At 41.0% G+C, this 21100-nt stretch overlaps 1 protein-coding gene across 7 annotated transcripts; it reads right to left on the bottom strand.

Annotated features, from left to right (window-relative positions):
• Positions 1–292: 292 nt before the first annotated feature.
• LOC107076554 (C-type lectin domain family 4 member E-like) lies at positions 293–20188 on the bottom strand. 7 transcript variants are annotated; one of them, XR_011188880.1, is made up of 13 exons: positions 20052–20188; positions 17736–17846; positions 17087–17260; positions 15939–16090; positions 15173–15279; positions 10976–12452; positions 10049–10200; positions 6332–6442; positions 5457–5651; positions 4635–4792; positions 3385–3491; positions 2259–2378; positions 635–726 (listed from the first exon to the last, which is right to left on the bottom strand). XR_011188880.1 is itself a non-coding variant. In XM_015340431.2 (12 exons), exons 8-12 carry the CDS (start codon positions 6414–6416, stop codon positions 567–569), a joined length of 705 nt encoding a protein of 234 aa, XP_015195917.2. In that variant the 5' UTR covers positions 6417–6442; positions 10049–10200; positions 10976–12452; positions 15173–15279; positions 15939–16090; positions 17087–17260; positions 17736–17846; positions 20052–20188; the 3' UTR covers positions 293–566. The 7 variants fall into 7 exon arrangements, 6 of the variants coding, with proteins under 6 accessions (XP_015195917.2, XP_069042926.1, XP_015195918.2 ...); XM_015340431.2 differs by lacking the exon at positions 2259–2378 and having other exon boundaries at positions 293–726; XM_069186825.1 differs by lacking the exons at positions 2259–2378; positions 6332–6442 and having other exon boundaries at positions 293–726.
• Between the last annotated feature and the right edge of the window lie 912 nt (positions 20189–21100).

The raw sequence follows: 21100 nt of genomic DNA, 5'->3' as shown, positions 1-21100 counted from the left end.
GACTGGGTTAGATTCTTCTTTTGATCAGAAAGTTTGAAGGATCTGGATCAACTGCCTTCAAATGAGCCAAATTGCTTCTAATTATATAAGACATATAAAATTAATAAAAACAGAGTAATAAATAAGAAACAAGATATAAAACATTATTAACAGAATACCTGAACTTGGCACTAGTTTAACTAAAACGTTATACTTTTCTAGGGAAATGGACTAACATTTTACTGAAAAAAGCATACAGCATTAACCCTAACTGTCCAACTGCTACTTTTAAGGAATCAAATGAAGACAATAATTACCCCCATCTTTATTTATTTAATTCCTGGAACAGAAGAAAGGGTACATTAATTTCACTGTATAAACAACAAAGAAAACACCATTCAGGAGGAAAACCTCTAACAATAAGTCTCAAGTTGTGTGGGAGTTTTGTTGAACTACAGAATAACTCAGACATTGATGTTCTCTCTGTGTTCCAACTTATAACCACTGTTGCTCAAAAACAGAATCAGCTGAAAGTAACTGGATATTATGTCAAAGAATATTTATACAGCTGTTGTAGTGTCAAACATTCATTGAAACTGCTTCCTCTCACAGATTCTGGGATATTTCATGGTGCAGGGGGCATCGTGCCAGTTGTTGAGGGGGTCAGTGTGAGGTTTGAGGTGAGCACAGTCCTCTCCTTTAATATCTTGAACTTTCCAGTCATCAGGCTCGTGAGTGAACCAGAAACTGAAAAAGAGCACATTTTCCTAGATCAACCCCACTTAATCACAGACACTTGGATAGAGTTAAACCCTAACCCTTATGAACTAAGGGCAAAGGGCAGCCAACATTCCAGTAAAATCAAAATTGTTCTATTTTGCCATTTTTATCAGATTGCAGGATTAGAAAGTATGTGCTGGGGCAAGAAGCAGGATATTAGATCATTTTTCCCATGACACGAACCCATGTTTCCCAGCTGGAGGGGTCAAGACCCCCAGCATTAAAAGCAATCAGCCAGGCTTGGTTTTTTGTCATCACTTATTTTGTGATGGTCAGCAGAAAAGGGGTTTTCCTTGGTCTTTCGCTGTCCAATTTTCGACTTCCTCCTCATTAACTGCATCGACTCACATCACTGTGAATCTGCAGCCTCTGGGGTATGTAAAATTTGATTTACTGCACAGTACGCAAGGTTTTAGTACCATAGAGTACAAGCAAGACAATCTGAAATCAAAGATATAAAGGGACTTTCTGTGATACAAGGGAGGAATAAATTGATGTCTGTATTTAAAAAGCTAAAAGAAATGCACAATATCAATGACATCACAAAATTCAGAGATCACTGTGATGATACAACACCCAGAAATGAAGGACTTCTATTTAATATACAGTATATTTTGAAGCAGAAGTTAATTCCACATTGTAAAGTAAAAAATAAAAAATACAAACAGTTTTCAGTTAGTTCATATTACTTCAGAAAATAGATGACAATATTCTGTACTTGAGATTATTTTAGGTAAATCTTAGACAAGGATAGACACGTGTAAAGAATGACTAGTTTTTCCGTGTGATCTGAATCGAAAAGAAGTAATTCCCTCTTCTTATAACGACATGGCTCGATCATGACGGAGTGATTGCTCGTCTGAGTCAGTTTTCCCATCGTCTGCCTGAAGATTTCCAGCCTCCTCTGGGCTTTATAACCAGCCAACATTACAGTTGGTTCTTTCCCCTTTCCAAGGTAGGGAGCAGGGAGACAGAACTTTATCCTGACTGGAAGTAGCAGTCTAAACTTTAAGTTGATCCCATTTGGGCAGCCCACTCTTAGTACCTCTTCTTTACCTTACCAGCGGCCTGACAACAACTACTTTTCTTCTCAAGGTATCAGTCCACTATAAAGTCTAGCGCCTAAGCAGGGGGCGTTAGGACGACCTCTCTTACAGCGCTGCCGTCTCTTTAACCCTATGATTTTCGAGTCAGGCAGCCATCAGCTGTAGGAATCTTGTGTTCTCGCTCCGATTCACACATCTTTCTTTCATGTGGTGAATTAATTAAACTACAGCTGCAGCGCTGTCTACTTTCACAGGAAAAAAGTGCGCACAGAGCTTTACTCAGGCCCATTTCTCAGCTCTCACTAACAAACTTTTTACTCGGAATTGCTTGTAATACGCCGATCGCTGTACGCTTGCGCATTGCATGGCTTTACGGGAGGAATGTGTGCTCGTCTTCTGATCACACGGACTCTCTCACTCTCTCTGTACGCGCAGTTTCTTAATGTGACCCACTTGTTCGACTCACACGTGCGTTCCTGTGTGGTCGCCCTGCGCTTGTACTCATCTTCATCCTTCTTCCGTCATCACGGCGCGCACCTCGCAACCGGCTACATTGATCTTCTTCCGACAAATCTGCGTTATGAGTAAGTAGCACATTAAAATGGATGTTTTTATTTCAAATTGTCAGGGGATATCGTTCCCAATTTCAAGAACTACAAACTCAAATAGCATAGATTGAAGAAGAAACTGGTCAAGGCATACAATGTGATCGTGCAACTATGTGGGTCCTAATGCCCCAGTATAGTGATGGGGACACTTTAGAGTAAACAGGTGCCGTCCTTCGGATGAGACGTAAAACCGAGGTCCTGACTCTCTGTGGTCATTAAAAATCCCAGGGTGTTTCTCAATAAGAGTAGAGGTGTTACCCTGGCATCCTGGCCAAGATTCCCCCTGGTCTTTACCAATCATGGCCTCCTAATAATCCCCATCTATGAATTGGCGTCATTGCTCTGCTCTCCTCCCCACTGATAGCTGGTGTGTGGGGAGCGTTCTGGTGCTCTATGGCTGCTATTGCATCATCCAGGTGGATGCTGCACATTGGTGGTGGTGGAGAGGAGTCCCCATTCCCTGTAAAGCACTTTGAGTGGAGTGTCCAGAAAGGCACTATATAAGAGTAAGCAATTATTATACAGTATACGTTATAGCTTAGAGTAGCAGTGTGACATGGTGGCAAAGTGATCAGCATTGCCGACTCATCTCGCTGGGGCCCTGGGTTCAATTCCTGACCCGGGGTGCTGTCTGTGTGGAGTTTGTATGTTCTCCCTGTGTTTGTATGGGTTTCCCCCATGTGTTTCAGTTTTCTCACACAGTCCAAACACATGCTGGTTGTTGTAACTGGATTCTGGAAGAATTGTCCCAGGCATGAGTGTGTTAGTGTCTGTGTCTGCGTGTGTCCTCTGATGGACTGGTGTACGCCATTTTGCACACATTGCTTGCCGGATAGGCTCTGGCTCCCCCGCAAACCTGTTTTGGATAAAGCAGTTAAAAGTTGGATGGAGGGATACGTAGTAGCAAGCGATGACACTACAGACCACTTCTAAGCAACATTAACTCCCGGACCAAACTAAGATGTCTCTACCTTTGTGTCAGTGGTGACCCATCCTCCCAGCGCCAGTCTCCTTCTACCGTCTGGTCAGTAAGTCCAATCCAGGAATAGCCATTGGCAAAACGCTTGGTCAGAAATTCCTGAAGGCAGACAAGACACTTGATTTATGTATTGGAAAAACTGGAACCGCAGATGATGTTTCTACCCTTACCGTTCAGACATTGGAAGTGTTAGATGTTAAAATGCGTACATCTGCCTCACTACGAGAGGATTAAAGGTTGTGCCCACCTGTCTCTAGCATCTAAACTACACACTGCCACAGTGTCTGCACAAATGTAGCATCAGGTGCCTAGTATGGCAACATGTTGTGTGATATTGATTGAGATGATTCTTGATGGAAATTTTGTTTATAAAAGGAAATACAATTTACAATACATTCTCAATTTCCAATAAAAATTGAATTAAAAAAAACAATTCCCATATTTCCATTATATTGTCATTTCCCATCTTCCTGACTTATTCTAACACACTCTTTTGCTACAGGCCTGGTTTAACAGTACAAAAGACCTATCGCCATTATGTGCAATCAACATAAAACACATTGTTTTCCCTGCGGTTTCACCAGTATTTCATTAAATGTGGGTGTGAGCTCCCCTGTAGCCCATCGGATTGCAATGTCTCTCCCAGTGATGGCAGCAGGAGCAGAGCAGAATATTTCAGAGCTTAAAACATGCCTGAGGTCAGCCATGGCACAAGAGAGTCTCAGTGGACTGGCCATCACGAGCAACAGTCCCACAGTGGGTCAACTACTCATGAGGATGTACAGTGACTGATGTACAGTTTAGCCCACACTGAGGGGCTAAAAGGACAAAATGTGGTCTGTCTTCAGCACAGAAGACTTCTAGAGTAATTGACTCAAGTACTCTGAAAGCACGAGGGCACAGACAAAGTCACCTTCAGAGTCAAGAGTGAAATGTGAACCAGGGAATGGAAACTAATATAAACTAAGAAAGTGTGTTTTTAAAACTGAAAATAGGAGGCACTTCTTTACACAAAGGATTGTGGGAGTCTGGAAAGGCCCAGCTGAGCAGTTGAAGCTGATGGCCTGTTTGGGGTTTTCAAGAGAAGGCTGTATGAGATTCTCTGATCAATTGGCTCCTGGAAACCATACAAGCCAGATTAGCTGCTTGCCCTTTGCTCTGTTGTTCCCTTTGGAACACTGCAATGCAAGTAAAAGAAGCAAGACTGAGGAAGGCCGCCGATGGTGTGACACTCTGTCCGACCTGCTGTAACTGAGTCTCTATAATCACTAGCTGGCTTCCCATCCTAGAGCAGTTGATCCTGCTTTCTGGCCAGGTCATTGTATCCTCGGCAGTGGAAAAGAAGTAGCAGGAATTCATGAAGGATGTCCATCCTTTCGGACAACAACGGCATAACTGGGCTGAAAAGGAATGAAACAGAACAGTTAGGTTCTCAGTACTCTGTCACTACGATTGTGGGAGTCTGGTTCAACCTACCCAGGTATGATATTTAAGATGATACCTGTCTTCTCTCAAGAAATAGCTTTATTAAAGCTCTTTACACAAAGAGTTATGGGAGTGTGGAACAAGCTACCCAATCATGTTGTTGAAGTCGCCACCCTGGCTTCCTTCACGAAGCAGCAAGATTAGGTTCTCCAATTAGGACAGGAGACGTGTCTTTACACAAAGAGTTGTGGGAGTATGGAACAAGCTACACAATCCTTTGAAACCTTTCTTAGAATCTTGTGTTATGTCTTCCTTATTACAAAAAAGCTCTGTATAGTCAATCTTGTCCTGTGCATGCCTTAAAAGATTGAATTTACAGTAAATTGAATAGCCCTGTGTGATCAGTCTAGAAAGTCAGATGTTCAGAGTGAAAAGTAATGCCAAATGATGGGACATCCAATGTGGATGAAGTGCTCTGTTATATGCAATTAAATTGTCTTAATTTAAAACAGTGATAACATAAAAAAAATGTAAGCAAGCCAGTTACTACACCTGTACTTTTCTCACTACAACACCTCCACACTCTGCACTTTCTAATAAAAGTCAATACACTGTCTAAAAAGAACATGGGATTCTTACATTCCATATCTCTCAATTTCTCCTCCAGATCATTGTGGCGCTTCTTCAGTTCCAGGAAGGCTGACACAGCCACTGTGACGTTGTTCTTTAGCTCCGATTCTAAGTTAGAGGTGGTTCTGAAGTCGGGTTCTTCAGAGGAGAGATTCTGCTGAAGAGCTGCGTATCGCTCGTCTTTCTCCCGGGACATTCGGTAAACTGGGAATGAAACAAAAAGACAAGGAAAGCAAAATGCAGTGAAATAAGAACAAGAAGTGAAGGGGGCTATTTGAATATATGATGTAAAAACCTTGTCATCACAGGGGTAGAGAAAGTTCTGAACAATCTGAATAAGCAACACTTCACTTTCCCTGCGCTTTCTCTGTGTTCCCACACCTGCCTGCTCGCAGTTAGTTCAGTTATTGAGTAAATCCCTCCGACTCACAAACACCTCCTCACTGCACCAGGCTAATGCTAGTTTTCCAAGACACCAATTCGAGTAGAAGCACAGTCACAATTAAATATCTAGCACACAAAGATTTACACCACTGCAAATGTAAAACAGAGCATATAAGGACCTACTGTATAGGTGCTGCTAAATCACCTTTTCATCTGTGTGGTGATTAAAAATCGAGAAATGTATCAATCCTCCTGTTTCCCACACACTTTGCAGACACTCTTTCCTCTTGAAATTAATTTAAGAAGGAGACATCAGAACAAAGTAGAGGTTCAGATTCCAAATTACTTTTTAATCTCTTTATTAAATTGGTGATTTATTCAAAAAATGTAGTTCCATGCATACAGATGAATTCTGTATTTTCAAAGGTCGAAGGCCACCCACACATAGTCGAAGGCCGAAGCTCAAAGGTAACATGCACTGGTACATCTGTTATACTTACAGAAAACGCCAAAGATTATGTATCCGATCAGCAGGAGGCAGCAGAGAACTGTCATGCACATGCAGGCCTGCTGAGGAACTCTCATTTTGGGGTACACAGAAAAAGCACTCCCTGAAAATTTTAAAGAGAAATTTTGATCTGAAGTATTTTGGACAACAGATGGCTGCCAGTGTTCACGTAGCGGGTTGTTTCAAAAACTGAAGGCAATTCTTTGTAAATCACCCATTTCTTTTACAACACCTGCACTCCTGGAAATTGCAAGTGTCTTCTCATCACATTGGTAGGAGCTCTGATACTCATGTGTGCTAGAACTCATGACCGTGGAGAGAATGTTTCAGAGGCCCAGAAAGGTGAAGGTCAGATGAGGCAAGATTCAAACTGAAGAGATGTGTCAGAATTTCATAACATCATCTGTTCATAGTGTCGATGGACGCCAGCTTCCCTCTGGACACGCTTTGGTTACATTTATGAATGTAGCTTTTTTGGGGGGATGACTTCAGACTTCACCATGTAAAGAACCTTTAGGTAGTGTTTTTGTCTGACTTCATTAAAAACAATGCTACACCCATCTCCTAAACTGGAATATGTGAGTGATTAAAGTGGAGCCTTTGAGGTTTCCTGTAAAGTAAAAAAACTGACCTTCATTCTCCTGGATTGGGAGGTAACAAGAAACAGGATACAAGGTGCAATTGCAGTACCTCACAGCCAGGAAGAATGTTCGTTTGGTATAAAGTATAAAGCCCTGGTAGGCAGCATGGTGGTTCAGTGGTTAGTGTTTTTGCCTCATAACGCTGGGGCCTTGGGTTTGATTCTGGGCTTGGGGTGCTATCTGTGTGGACTTTGTATGCTCTTCCCATCTTGGTATGGTTTTCCTCTGGGTGCCCAGGTTTCTTCCCACAGTCTGAAGATATACTGGTAGGTTAATTGACATCTGGGAAAACTGGCCCTGGTGTGAGTGTGTGCTCTGAGATAGACTGGCGTCCTGTCCACTGTGTACCCAGCCTTGTACCTGTTGCTGGATAGGAAAGACACTGGCTCCCCCATGGCTCTGTACTGGATAAAGTGGTTAGATGATGGATGGATGGATAAGGTACTTGTATAGGTTGACATGCTGACGGTCATTAAAAGCCTTTTAAAATTAATAACCCACAGAAATAGCCAATGCCTCAGATACCCTAATCATGCCTGCTCTGCACATTTTATAAAAAGGAATGATGCTGGCACTTACTACTGCTTTGGGAAACAGAGAGGGGAAGTTAAGACAAGGCTTGGTGAATATGTTCTTGATAATTCATCATAAATTTAGTCCTATTCATATAACCGCAAGGCATTTGAGGAAATGAAACCACAGCTTAGTGAAGAAAGGAAACTAAAGTAACAGTGTTAAAGAAGAATACATTTTGGTGTCATACATTTTCAGGCATAAGAACAGGGTTTATCATTTGACAGTGTTTAAAATCCATTCATGTTCCAACGGCTTTATCCAATACAGGGCTTCAGGGGAGCCAATCATTTCAGTTCAGTTGATTGTCATCTGCACAAGTGCAATGGAATGATTATTTGCAATACTAAGACATTAAAGGAATCACCAAAAACATAAACATAGAGCATCCGCAGCAGCAACAAGTTAAATAACATATGACTTAAAAAAAACATCAGTATGAGCCAGTGGTGGGGGTAGAGTTCAGTAATCTGACAGCTTGTGGGAAGAAACTGTCTCTGAATCTGGACGTTTGTGCCTTTATGCTCCTATAACACTTACCAGAGGGAAGGGGGAAGAAAAATGAGAAACCAGGATGACTGGTATTCTTAGTGATACTTCCAGTCTTCCTGAGACAGCGAGTTGTAAAAATGCCCAAAACAGAGGGGAGCTGTACTCCAATGATGGACAGGGCTGACCTGATCACCCCTTGTAATGCCTTCCGGTCAGACAACGAGCTGCTGCCAAAACACACTACCAGTACCCTACTTACCAGTACCAATTACCCTACCAGTACTGTATGCCTTTGTGGGAGGAAGTCAGAGCCCCTGGCTGAAACCCACAAACACAGGGTACACATACAGTACGTACTCCACACAGATAGCAACCCCAGTCTGGAACTGAAACCAGGACCCGGGTGCTACAAGGCAGCGATGCTTACCTTCAAGCCACCATGCCAGCCAATGTCTAAAATAACAAATACAATGAGTAATAATAAAATAAAAATGCATGACAAAAACTATTTCAAATGGCAATGCTTAATTTGGGTTAATGAACTAATTAAGTCTCTGTCCTTCCAAGTACCAGGACCATTATAAATTCTATGTGCTCTCTTCAAGTCATTGGACCTGATGATGGCAAATATGCTGAAATTTAAAACAAAGAAATGATAGGACCATTTAAACCAGTGTAATCTGGAATGCTGGAAAGATTGGTGGCTCTCCTATAACCCGACCTGATTTGATTTAAGCATGGCTGTGTCCTTTGCTAATTCTCTGAAACTTGTTCTGTTCTGGGCCTCATAGGAAATGTTTAGTTTCAGTGGTAACTGAGTGGTGGTCCTGTCAGCTGCATGTTAAAGTACAGGCAGCTGCTTTGTAGATCTGTCCATCCATTTTCTAACTTTTCCAGTTCAGGCTTGCAGGGGAGCTGGAGCCTATCCTGGGTACATATGGGCACAAGACAGGATACACCCTCGATGGGACACCAGCCCATCCTAGGGCTGTAGGAAGCACCTGGAGGAAACCCACATGATTGTCAAGCCTCCATATTTTATTAGCTCAGTTGTACTGAAATATTACTGGCTCACTATAGTCCTGGTATTCATCCATCTTCTAACAACTTCTTCCAATTCAGGGTCACAGAGGAGACAGATCCTATCTCAGCAAGCAATGGGCGCAGGGCGGGATACAACCTGGACAGGACACCAGTGTACTGCACAGATACAAACATGCACACACCTACACCAGGGCTAATTTTCTCAGTGGCCAATAAACCATGTCTTTGGACTGCACCCTTTGGAAACCCACACACACACGGAGAAAAGATACAAACTCCACACAGACAGGACCCCAGGCCCAGAATTGAACCCCGGGCAACAGTGCTGTGAGGCATTGATGCTAACTGCTGCACCACCATGCTGCCCTAATATTAATTGAACCGGATTAAATTTAAAAAAAAAATCTACCACACTTTTATTATTACTCCTATCGATTTGCATGATTGCAAATAGAAAAATAGACTGTACTGACTCGACACAGGAGGATAGTGAGCATGTAGAATTACATTGAATTACATAGAGTGGAATACAGCAGCAATGAAATCAACTGTACACATGTAGTGGAGTCTGAGATCATTCACTACAAAGCAGTTTTGTTCAAGTCATGTTTTGTGTTGGGAGAGCATCTTGGTGACACTGACCCCTGGAAGACATTAACTGGGTACTCTATGATAAGTAGAAAAATGCAATAAGCAGAGACCCAGGCTCTGACGAGTTTTTTGTCTTGTGCTGTTAGGAAACAGAATAGCACACCCCATACCAATTAATCAAGAGCTACTCAACATGCATCCCTTGGAATCCACTGTTGTAGTTCACGTAACACTTATTTAACAATATTGATCCTTTTCATTTTCAGTTCTAGAGAAATATAGAAGAAACTTATAATATATTAGAAATGAACTACAATAAAGTTTAAAGACATTTTAAATAACATGTTAAATAACCAAAAAGAGCTTACCTGGTTTCTGAGATGTGCGTTTTTGAGGGGCTTGATCTGATCATTTAGAGGAATTCACCATCAACACTGAGGAGTCATCAAAATTCATATACACGTTGGCCATCTCTGTGCACATTGTCCTGCTCAGTTGGGAGCTCAGAAGCACAGATGCACTGAGAGGAGGAAGTGTTGAAATAGATAATAAAGAGATGGGCAGGGTTAACATTCACAGTAAGAGTAAATCAGTGCAGCTCCTAACTTCAGTCATAAAAGTCAAACTGAGAAGAAAGAAAATTAAATAAATGTCATTAACCTAGTTCTTCCAGTTCTATGCAAAAGTATTAAGGACCCTGCAGTTTTCACATCTTAGAGCTTTAAATCTTGCAGTCATGACACTTTGAAGTAGCAATTAATATTTGTTATTAACACAACCTACAGCACACATTCAAAGAAAGAAGTAAATAAATAATTATTATGAAAGAAAAATGGAAAAGTCACCTTTGTTTTCAAATGCTGTGTGGTAAAACTAAATTAATTTAGGTGCAGAAAAGCATGTTAACAAGCCACACAGATAGTTGTGTGGTTTCTGTCTTGAGTGCAATGAGTCATATACATGATTTCAGTGACTATGATCTCAATGGCCTCTTTGAAAGTTCAGAGGAGATCAATGGCTGAGATTCGAGAAAATGAAACCGACTGAAACCGACTGGCAGTCGGTTTCAGTGCTTTGTTTTGTCATGCTGCCCAGATAATATTCCAGTGCCTAAGAATATATATCCTTTGGATTAACTCCAATGCATCTCGAACATTTTTAACAGCAGTCTGCTTAAATACTATTGCTCCTCTACCATTGAAATCAATAAGGTATTCTACTGTAGGTCTTCTTGAGTCAACATGTAATCTACAAAATCGTACAAAAAAAACCAAAATAAAATATTCTGTGACTACCTTAATTGATTCTTCAGATTCTGACAATTGTTTTGGTAAATCCATCCTTTTTCTTACGCCTTTATCCAGTTCTGGCTCGCAGGGGAGCCAGAGCCTATCCCAGGAAGAAACAGGCACAAAGCAGGATAGACCCTGGATGGGACACCATTCCATAAGGGGACAGAGACACAGACGTGGACATGCACTCACTTCCACCAGGCCCAAATTTTCCAACCGTTGTTTCACTGAATTGTATGTCTCTGGACTGTGAGAGGAAAGTGAAGCACCCAGAGGAAGCTCACACAAACCCAGAGAGAACATACAAACTCCACACAGATAGCCCCTACTGATTAGGAAGATAGAGCTACTAACTGCAGGGCTGTACCAACTGATGTACAGTATAACAGGTCTCAATGGCACTGAGCTTGCTGTAGAAATGATGATACCCCTCTTGAGATCTAGAATATGTAGAAATGAGAAGACCTGGTTTTCAGACGCAGTGGAGTTTGCTGCTGTCCTGACAGTGGCTCTGTATGTGCTCTGAGCCCACACGTGACTATGAATGAATACCAGAAGGGAGAGAGAAAAGTGCTGATGAGACCCCTACACTTTGGATATCACATCCTTACTTTACTATATGAGTACTCTCATATAGTAATCAGGCTGGCCTGACTGTGTTACTCACTGTCTGCTAAGTCATTCTTTCTCATCCTTTTTTTAATTAAAAACATACTTCTGACTCCCAGGAGGAGCAGAGCAGAGCTGCACTCATTACAAATGTATGAAATATGACATTATGATTGAATGGTTTTAAAAATCAGATATTTTAAACATATAGATATATGCAGGGGGACGTGCCATGATGTGACATGAGAGTAACAAGGCAATTCTGGGTCAGCCAGGAAGAGGCTGCAGTAGCACAGACAGGAGAGCACCAGGACCTGGTTCACCACATATGAGAACAGAATGCCATTTACTACTCATGGATAATAAACACTGAACTGCAAACAAATTATATTTCAAATAAAAGCTTCATTTTCAGCATAGTTATAAGAGAGTGTTTTCAATTCAATCAAAACCTTATTAATTGGTGGCATGTTAATGAAAGTACACTAATAATGAACTACTGTGGACAGTTTAGCTGCACAGTGGTGGTTCCAAAATTACAGATCTCACAAAAAAAATTATTTGTCTTAAAAAGGGTTATACAAAAATTAGTACAGGTAGTATTACAAAATTACCAGATCATACACCATCTTTGTTCCCTTCTTCACCCTTAAACATCTCTAAAACCAATTGTGTATTTAGAGATTCATTGTTCTTAAAAACAAAAAAAACTTGTTAACATCTCTTCCTCTCACAGATTCTGTGATATTTCTTGGTGCAGGGGGCATCGTGCCAGTTGTTGAGGGGGTGAGTCAGAGGCTTGAGGTGAGCACAGTCCTCTCCTTTCCGATCTTCACCTTTCCAGTCATCAGGCTCATGAGAAAACCAGAATCTGAAAAAGAGACAGCAAGAAGGACTTGACTTGCAAAATGGGAAACTCTTTGCACAATGACTGATGATGAGAATAACAGCTGTTTCTGATAAGCTTATTGAAAGGGGAGTTCATGAAAGGGAAAACATTTGAACGTACAAAAAAAGGAAATCAAGAAGGGATACAGCATCCTCATGTGTAGTATTTTTACTGTGAAGCGCTTTGAGAAGCCATTTTTAACGGTGATTTATTATTATTATACAATTTGCACGCTGATGCAGTTCGCGAATCTAGCCACACTGCAGGGATAGCATGGTGACACAGTAGCTAGTATTGCTGCCTCACTGCGCTGGGGTTCAGTTCTGGACCTGCCCTGTGTGTTCTTGCCCTGTTTGTGTGGGTGTCCTCTAGGTGCTCTGGTTTCTGGTTTCACGGTCCATAGACATGCTGGATGGTTAATTGGCTTCTGGGAAAACTGGCCCTGTTATGAGAGTGTGTGTTTGTGTCTGTGCGGCTGCCCTGTGATGGACTGGCTTCCCAACCACAGTGTATCCTGCCTTGTGACCGGTGTTTGCAGTCAGACTCCAGGTCCCCTGCGACCCTCCATTGGATAAAGCAGATAGAAAATGAATGGTTGGAAACCAGGACATGTTTATGCTTTATACCATAATAATATATTAAGATTACCATATTGCAACACAGTAATGACTTTGAAGCATGAAAATGGCAAGAATTTCAGTCACTGCTTGGAGTGTGTTCTCCTTGTAGAATAACCAGTTTCATTTCCCCTGCTGTTCTATTGTGAAAGATGTTTAACAAAACTTCCACTGCGATTCCTCTGACTTTACAAACAGTTTCCATAACTTTTTTGGGCCATTGACGCATTTTGTAAAATGGGTTGAGATGTTTTGGCTCCTCCTGACTGCTGAATGTTCAACATCAGAAGCCTGCCTCACTTTATAAGAATCTGATTCTCAGATCTAGGTCCAGACTGTAGGAGGCATAGGCAGGCACCCCAAAGACATCGGGTTCCACTGTGTTGGTGAGTGTTATCCTGAAGGGGAATGATGCCTGCATGCTATAAACCTCACATATTCTTTAATTGCTTGTGCATAAAACCTCCCCCTGACAGTGTTGTTCAGATGGAAGTAATCAATGAAGAGTAATTCCTGCCAGTCTATGATGATGGTCTCTGCTGTATAGTATTTTAAATCTGCAGGAATCACTTCTTTTCAGGCCGGGACACAAGTGATCTCACTGCACACAGTACGCTAGGACCAGATTGGGGACACAGGCTTTGTCTTTCATTACTGTGCCTCCCCTTCAATGCGGCAACACTGTTAACATTGGCAACATGTCAATTTCAATTTATCATTCAGCACTGATGAAAATAAGTTTATGTAGTGTCACTAAATTTGTTTAGGTCAGTCTTTTATCCTGAATACTGGACTAGGCCATAGATCAGATCACCAAACTCAGATTCGGAGAGCCTTACTTGCATGACTAATGAGTTACAGAGTAACCATGGCAGGAACTAGTAACAAGTTTAAATTAAAACACAATTAAAAACACATGTTGTGGCAGGCTGGAGTAGTGAGGAACTGTAATATTAGTGAATCTGACACTAGAGGCTGCTAAAGGCCTCTATCTCTTGAAAATAATTATCACTGGGAGTGCATTAGATGCTGTATTGTTGGTTAAGGTTTAGAATGTCGTGTCAAAGTGTTAAAAGGGGCCTGCCCACTTGGTGTCAGGGGTGGTTAGTGAGATAATAAACAGTCCCCCTGACTGTACAGAGTTTCTGAAGTAGAGGAGCAAGATTCTCTGACACATTTTTTTGTTTAGAAGACCTGCAAAAACCTAGTAATAAAGCCTCCTGCACTTTGAACTATGGTCCTTGTGAATCAGGGTGAGGTCTGTCACACTGAATTGAGTTGCAAAAGCCTTCTTGAGAAAAGTCATCAGCATTCAACCTTGAAACAAATTCCAGGTACAAACCTGAACAAGAAACCCAGGTTTCTAAATGGAAGCCATGCTTGATTACAGTTGGGTTTCTCATCCATTATCTCACCCAATATGTGATGCCCATTAACTTGTATATGAAATAATTTACAAGATTTTCTGTGGGATAAAACTCAGAACACACTGGACAGTAATCACTCCTTTCCCACATTCATATATGGACAACGACGTGAGTATTCTCATCAAAATCTTTTCCACACAGAATTACTCATTGTGCCTAACGTACTTCGGTACTGTTCTGTGCCATATTAAGGTGAGGTCTGGGTGGCTGAGGAAACATTTTTGAGTTCTAGAAGCAATCAGAGATTATAACACAGGAAGTAAGCGGAATGTTATTCACACTTTAGGAGCAAGGATTAAATTAAGCTTGTACAATGAGGTATCACTGTACAGTTGTATGCAAACATCTGGGCACCCCTGGTCAAATTGCATTTTTCATTAAATCTCTTAGTGAAATGAAGTTCAAACAACTTCTAAAGGGTAAAAACTTAAACATGACAGATTTCTACACATTTTAAAGCATAATTATTATTTATTGGCCAAATTTAACAGATTGAAAAAGACAAAACAGTGAAAGTGTAATGTGCACAAGTTTGCCCAGAGGCTGCCCAAACATTTGCATACAATGTATTTCTCCTTTGGGATACTCAGCATTACTTCAAATATTACTCCTTCCTTGTTTGTGTCAGGAAATTCCTATTTAAAATGGATGTCCTTACCTTTGAGTAGGGTGCAGCCCATTGATCCAGCGCCAGTCTCCTTCTACAGCTAGGTCACTAAGGCCAATCCATGTATGACTGCTGCCAGAAGACTTTGTTAGAAACTCCTGAAGTCAAAGAATATAATGTCGTGAACTGTATATCTGTCAAATGGCACATGAACTGGGAATTGACAGCAGGCAATTCGAATTTGAAAGAAATTAGAAATTAAACATAGTTGTCGTCTCTTAATTCTGGTGACAGTGGTGACGATTCTGCCACTTGATCTAGAGACAATCTAAACTTGTATTTCAAATGATTTTCTAGTGCACATCTGCACACAGCTGTCGGGCATGAGCAGCATAAATCTGAAGGAGATAACCTTCTGAAAGTAAACTGCACACACCCCTTTTTTATAGCAATAGTATTCTACTACACAGCTTTTCTCAGAACCATTCACAGCATGATAAAAGTTTAATTGATTTGAGTTGAAGCCCGACAAGGAAAATAAGAGCTAAATCAATGACAGCAGTTGGATCCATCATACTAAATGAGTTCTGTAAAGTTGGATAGAACTTTTGTCTGTCTGTGTTAGAAAGCCAACATGACTCAGAAACCAAGTTTCAACAAGGAAAACAAAGCACCCTGTTTTTTTACCTGTTTGAATTTTTAGCACTTAAAAGTGTTATTAAGTACCTCCAGATTGGCTCAGCTGACAGATGCTTGCTTCAAGGATGAAAATGAAAGAAAGCAGACATGGGCTTTGACATGCGGCAGTCTGTCCTACCTGCTCCGTCTGAGTCTCGATCATCACTAGGTGACCTCCCATCCTGGAGCAGTTTGTACTGCTCTCCTCCCAAGTCATTTCATCACTGGAGAGGAAATAGCAGGATGACATGAAGGGCTGCCATCCCAACAAACCACAGGAACATTCCTGGACTGAATGCAAAAAAAAATCACGATACTTAATGCCAACCTACAGTATAATTGACCTCAGAACAGTTCAGCAGAGTTCCATCTTCTCCATGTGGTTAAAGACTGGTTACTGTGAAGACATGAATTCCTGCTTCTTCCATGCTCAATATCTGGGGTCTAGCAAGTTCTCAAGCAGGAGAGGTGGAAGAAAGACCGGGAATAACTCAAAGGTCGTCCTTCCAGACAGCAGCAGAATGAGGCTTCTAACCAACTTGATCTCTTGGTCTCTAATCAACTTTGGATCAAGCTCTTGTTTTGTTAAGACACCATGAACAGCATAAGTATTGGGAAAGACATTTCAGGTCTCTTCACCTGAAATGTGTTTCCACCGGACATGACACATGACATGGTTCTAACAAGGCCTAACATGTCTGCAAAATAATACTCTGAATGAAAAGAAAAAATGATTTCTAACGGAAGGGCCACAGTTGCCAGATCAATGGCAGAGAACACTGTGCTGTAGGAGACGCTGTCATTTGCATATGTGGATTTAGGACAAGATTAAACGGAGGTCCCGACAACTTGGTCGTAACGGATCAAGAAAAGAAAAGGAGCAAGGGTGTGAATTGCATTGCCCTGGCTAAATGTAATTAATCTCTAAGGAAAATCAGGTTTAGATACAAGTTCTGCTTCACAGCATTAGAAAAGAAAGGTGTGAAATTGTTTTACCAGTGGAATTAAGGGTGAGATTTAGGTAGGCCAGGGTACAAACCCAGAGTGAGTTTAGCCAGTTTACCCAACCAACATTCCGGAGCAGTGAATTGGAAGAACCTCTAGTCTGGGGTGGGGAGAGCTCCACCTACAGGTCCACCAACACCATTTACAGCAGCAACCGCATCTTAGAGGTCTCCCTTTTCCAGTACTGACGAGACCCAGTCTGGATTAGCTTCTGATATCTGGCGAGATCTGGCTGGAATGTGTTACTCTGCTGAATAAGACTGACCAGTGCCCAATCCTCACCTTCCACTTTCCTTGTTTTATTTAGAAGGTCACTGTAGTTCTTCTGTAACATCAGGAGGGCTGACAAAACAACAGTATAGTTGTCCTTAAGATCAGCAAAATCTGTTTCCACAGAGGAGAGATTCAGTAGGATAGCTGCATGTCTCGTGTCTTTTTCCTTGGTAATTTGGTAAACTGTGAACAAATAAAAAAAGAATTGTAGAAAGTGATCCAAGCACCCATTTTGAATGAAAGCTGCCTTTGACTGCAAAATAGTGATGATGCAGCTGAGAGTCTGAATGTTAAAAGACAGGCACAGGCTTTTCAAGTGCATGTTTCTCAGACAAACTTTTGCTTTACTTCTAGGGCTCTATGCATAAAATGAACAGGTAGATTTCCCTGTTTCTTATCATTCCCCACAACATGGAACCCAATAGGAAACTATCCAATGAAGATTTAGGATCACTTTTCTCCTTTGGGATTCTCACCATTCCTCAAAATATTATGGGTTCCTTGTTTGTTTCCGGAAATTCCTCATAAGAACAGCACAGCTGGCTGGCAGAAATGGATTTAAATTACTTCCTCCTTAATAAGCTTCAGAGCATTTTCACAGTTTATACTGCTGTACTGGCCTCAGGACCTGACTAGCTGGCACACCTGCAATACTCACAGAAAACACTGAAGATTGCGTATCCACCCAGCAGGAGGCAGCAGAGAACAGTGAGGCACACACAAGCCTGCCGCTGACATCTTATTTTGGAGGTAGCTGAGGAGGCGTCCTCTGGAAGTTTCAAGGTGAAAGTTTGTTAGGAAACATTTCAATATGATCCTTTTGGGCTCAACTGATTTCAGGGCAACACAGTGGTGTAGTAGTTAGCACTGCTGCCTTGCAGCACAGGGGCCCTGGTGTCAACTGCTGGGCTGCCATCTGCGTGGAGTTTGTGTGTTCGCTCCATGTTCATGTGGGCTTCCTCCAGGTGCACTGTTTGCTGCCACATTCCAAAGACATACTGGTAGATTAATTGGCTTCTGTGAAAAGTGGCCCTGGTGTGAGTGTGTTCTTCTTCTCTGTGTGTATCAGTCTGCCCTCTGATTGACTGGCGTCCTGTCCAGGGTATACCCTGTCTTGCACCAGTTGCTTGCCAAGGCTCCAGCTCCCCCACAGAAGTGAATTGGATAAAGCAGTTAGAAATGGATGGATGGATATTTTGAGACCTTTGGCAAACACTGACTTCCCCTGGAAATAGCAACATTAATGCCATGATGTTAGAGGGGCCACCCATAGAACACAAAAAAGGGAAGTTCAGTATGATTTTCATCTTTTGCTGACTTTTAGATTTTTTTTTTACTTTAATGAGCGGAGGCCCTTTGTCCCATTTAACCCATTAGGAAGGTAGTGATAGTTAATTGATCCCAGGATCTCATCCAGCCTTTTCCAGCCTGTTCGTGTTTTACTGTTCAGACACCCAGAATCCTTTAACAATAAAATAAATGCCTTTTTAATGCGCTTCTGCATAGTTTCCACTTGCATCAAGCCTGTGTTTCAGTGTTGATCTTGTAGAACTCCATAAGGTGTCTTTCTCATTGCCTTTGAGGATTTCGAGTACTTGAGTCAGGTTCCCTCACAGTCCTGAGATATAACTAGTGCAATTTTTTGAAAGTTAACGAAAGTTCAGGAAGAGGTCAAATTGCAATCTCACACTTCTGCTCGCCTACATACTATGTAAATACTCACAGGCTACCCACAGCTCTGTGCTCATACCTCCCCCACCCAGCAGCACCCTTGTAGCTGCCCCAGGTTCATGACTGGACTACTTAAAAGTACAATTGGAAGAAATATCATCAGGCCCTGGAGATTTCTTCATCTTCATCCTCTATGTTTTTTGGAATCTGTAATAGCAGCATATCTTTAAACGGTTATACCAACTTCATTTCTATTCTGTTCCGTTCCTCTTTTATTCAGCTCCATCTCATCCTTTCAAAGTCTGCCATTCTGAAATTGTAATCTTATGATTTGGACTCAGCCTATTCGGTTTCAAAATGAGCAGTATTTAAACCCTTTAATAAAGCTATAATGATCACATAAACAGCCATTTGATAATATTTTTTCAGGGTATTCATATCTATCTGACTAATGTTGAGCCTACAACTGAGAGAACTGGGTAACATTGAGGGAGGGTTCACATTTCCTTGTAGTGGCCTTAAAAAGAAACAATTAAACACAACGTTTTGGCTGTGGAGCTTTCTTCAGGTGTGAGGGTTTTTTCACACCTGAAGCAAGCTCCATGACCAAAACGTTGTGTTTTTAATCTTCTCCTTTCAGCATGGAATAAACCTTTTCCTTGTTCCTTTGCTGCCCACTCATGCTGACGCAGCTACCCACCTGAATTATTTGCTTTAACTATAGTAAATGTCTTTGTGGAATTAACCTCTTTTTGATTGCTTTACAACTTACTGCTCTGAATCACAATAATCCAGTTTGCTCTCAAAACTGCATTCCTTGTAATCATATTCTGTACAATGGAAAACAAACTATACAAACACAAATGTCATGTTGTGCCTATATAAAGCATTAACCCCTCTATATATATACAGTACACCCTACAGAGATGATGAGTGCTCATCAAAGAGCACAAAATCAACACGTATGATTTTATTTGAACATGCCAATAGTAGTAAAATAGAAAATCTTTCCACTATCAAATAGTTTTTATGCTCTTCTCTCACAATCCACCATATGCTGAAAATGACAGCAATGAGCACTGTTTCCCATGTATAAACTACACCACCTTACTGTATATCTGCCTGATGAAACTGTTAAAACACTAATCAACAATCTGCGATAAATTCATCTTTGCAAGTTATCTGTTAACTGGAGCAGCAGTTGAATTGAATGTGAATTTCATGATCTAAGATGTATGCAGTAATACAAATACAAAATGTTACCATATGTTGAGTCATTTTGGAGTTCTAGTTGACAGCTTACCTGTATTTTGGAGTACAGGGTTTGGTTGGTGTGGATCTCTTGAAGTATTATAATAGGTCTTGAATTGAGTGCAGTCTTCTGTGTTCATGTAAATATTGTCAATCTCCATTGTCAAAAAGAGCTGTGGGCTCAGGGTAACAAAATGTATAAAACAGGAAGTGTTGAAATATTTTCCACTTATAGATTGTAAGTAAAGAGGCAGGGCCAGAATGTGCATTAGCCTATCGGCAGATTGAGGAGCATCTGCTGCTACACTCCTTTTTAGGATCAAGTGAATGTGAGAAACACTGGTACAGTATATTACAAAAGCAAATGTAAAGAATAGTTTGGGAGAATTTCAGGTGAGACAGTAAAAGCAGGTTCTGTATGGGATTAACTGGAAAATAGAATAATTCAAGTGCTTAACAATACGTGGATGCTATTAACCATCTAAGGACATGCACAAACACAAGTATCAATATAACACAAATTGTATAAGCAATGTATTTTTTTTTTCACACAAAAGTATTGTTATAGATGGGGCTTTACAAAACTAGAGAAAATCAGGAAATTGACCAAGTGAGTCCATCAATAAGTTAAATAATCATAACACACAACTTGTAAAGTGTTTGCTAATACACCCAATCTGTTGGTTTAATTATAGGCAGAGGCACATTAAATATTTGTTCTCTGGAACAGTTTTGGTGAAAAGAATAATAATTCAGGCGCACTTGGTTAAACAAATATTTATTAGCAATGACAATGAAACCCACTACACTACACACAACAAACATACAGCATACAAGTTTCTCTATAGATAGTACTAGTTTATAGACAAGGAATCCCATAGGCAAAATGTCCTAACCAAACAGAAGAACCCCGGACTATTGCCAAGTATTCAACTCTTAATGTCTATATAGACCAGAATAAAGTAAAGCTGCAGTCTAAACTAAATAGAATTCAACCTGTAGCTAAATCTCTATCTGTCTCCCTGTGCAAACCCAGATGTCACAAAAATGGGAACCTATCTCCCTATTGTAAAAATGCTCCCACTAACCAGGAGGACATTT

Source organism: Lepisosteus oculatus, chromosome 3 (assembly GCF_040954835.1).
Source record: "Lepisosteus oculatus isolate fLepOcu1 chromosome 3, fLepOcu1.hap2, whole genome shotgun sequence".
Classification (NCBI taxonomy): domain Eukaryota; kingdom Metazoa; phylum Chordata; class Actinopteri; order Semionotiformes; family Lepisosteidae; genus Lepisosteus; species Lepisosteus oculatus.
The sequence above is the reverse complement of the archived record's forward strand: the minus strand, read 5'-3'. Positions and strand labels throughout refer to the sequence as shown.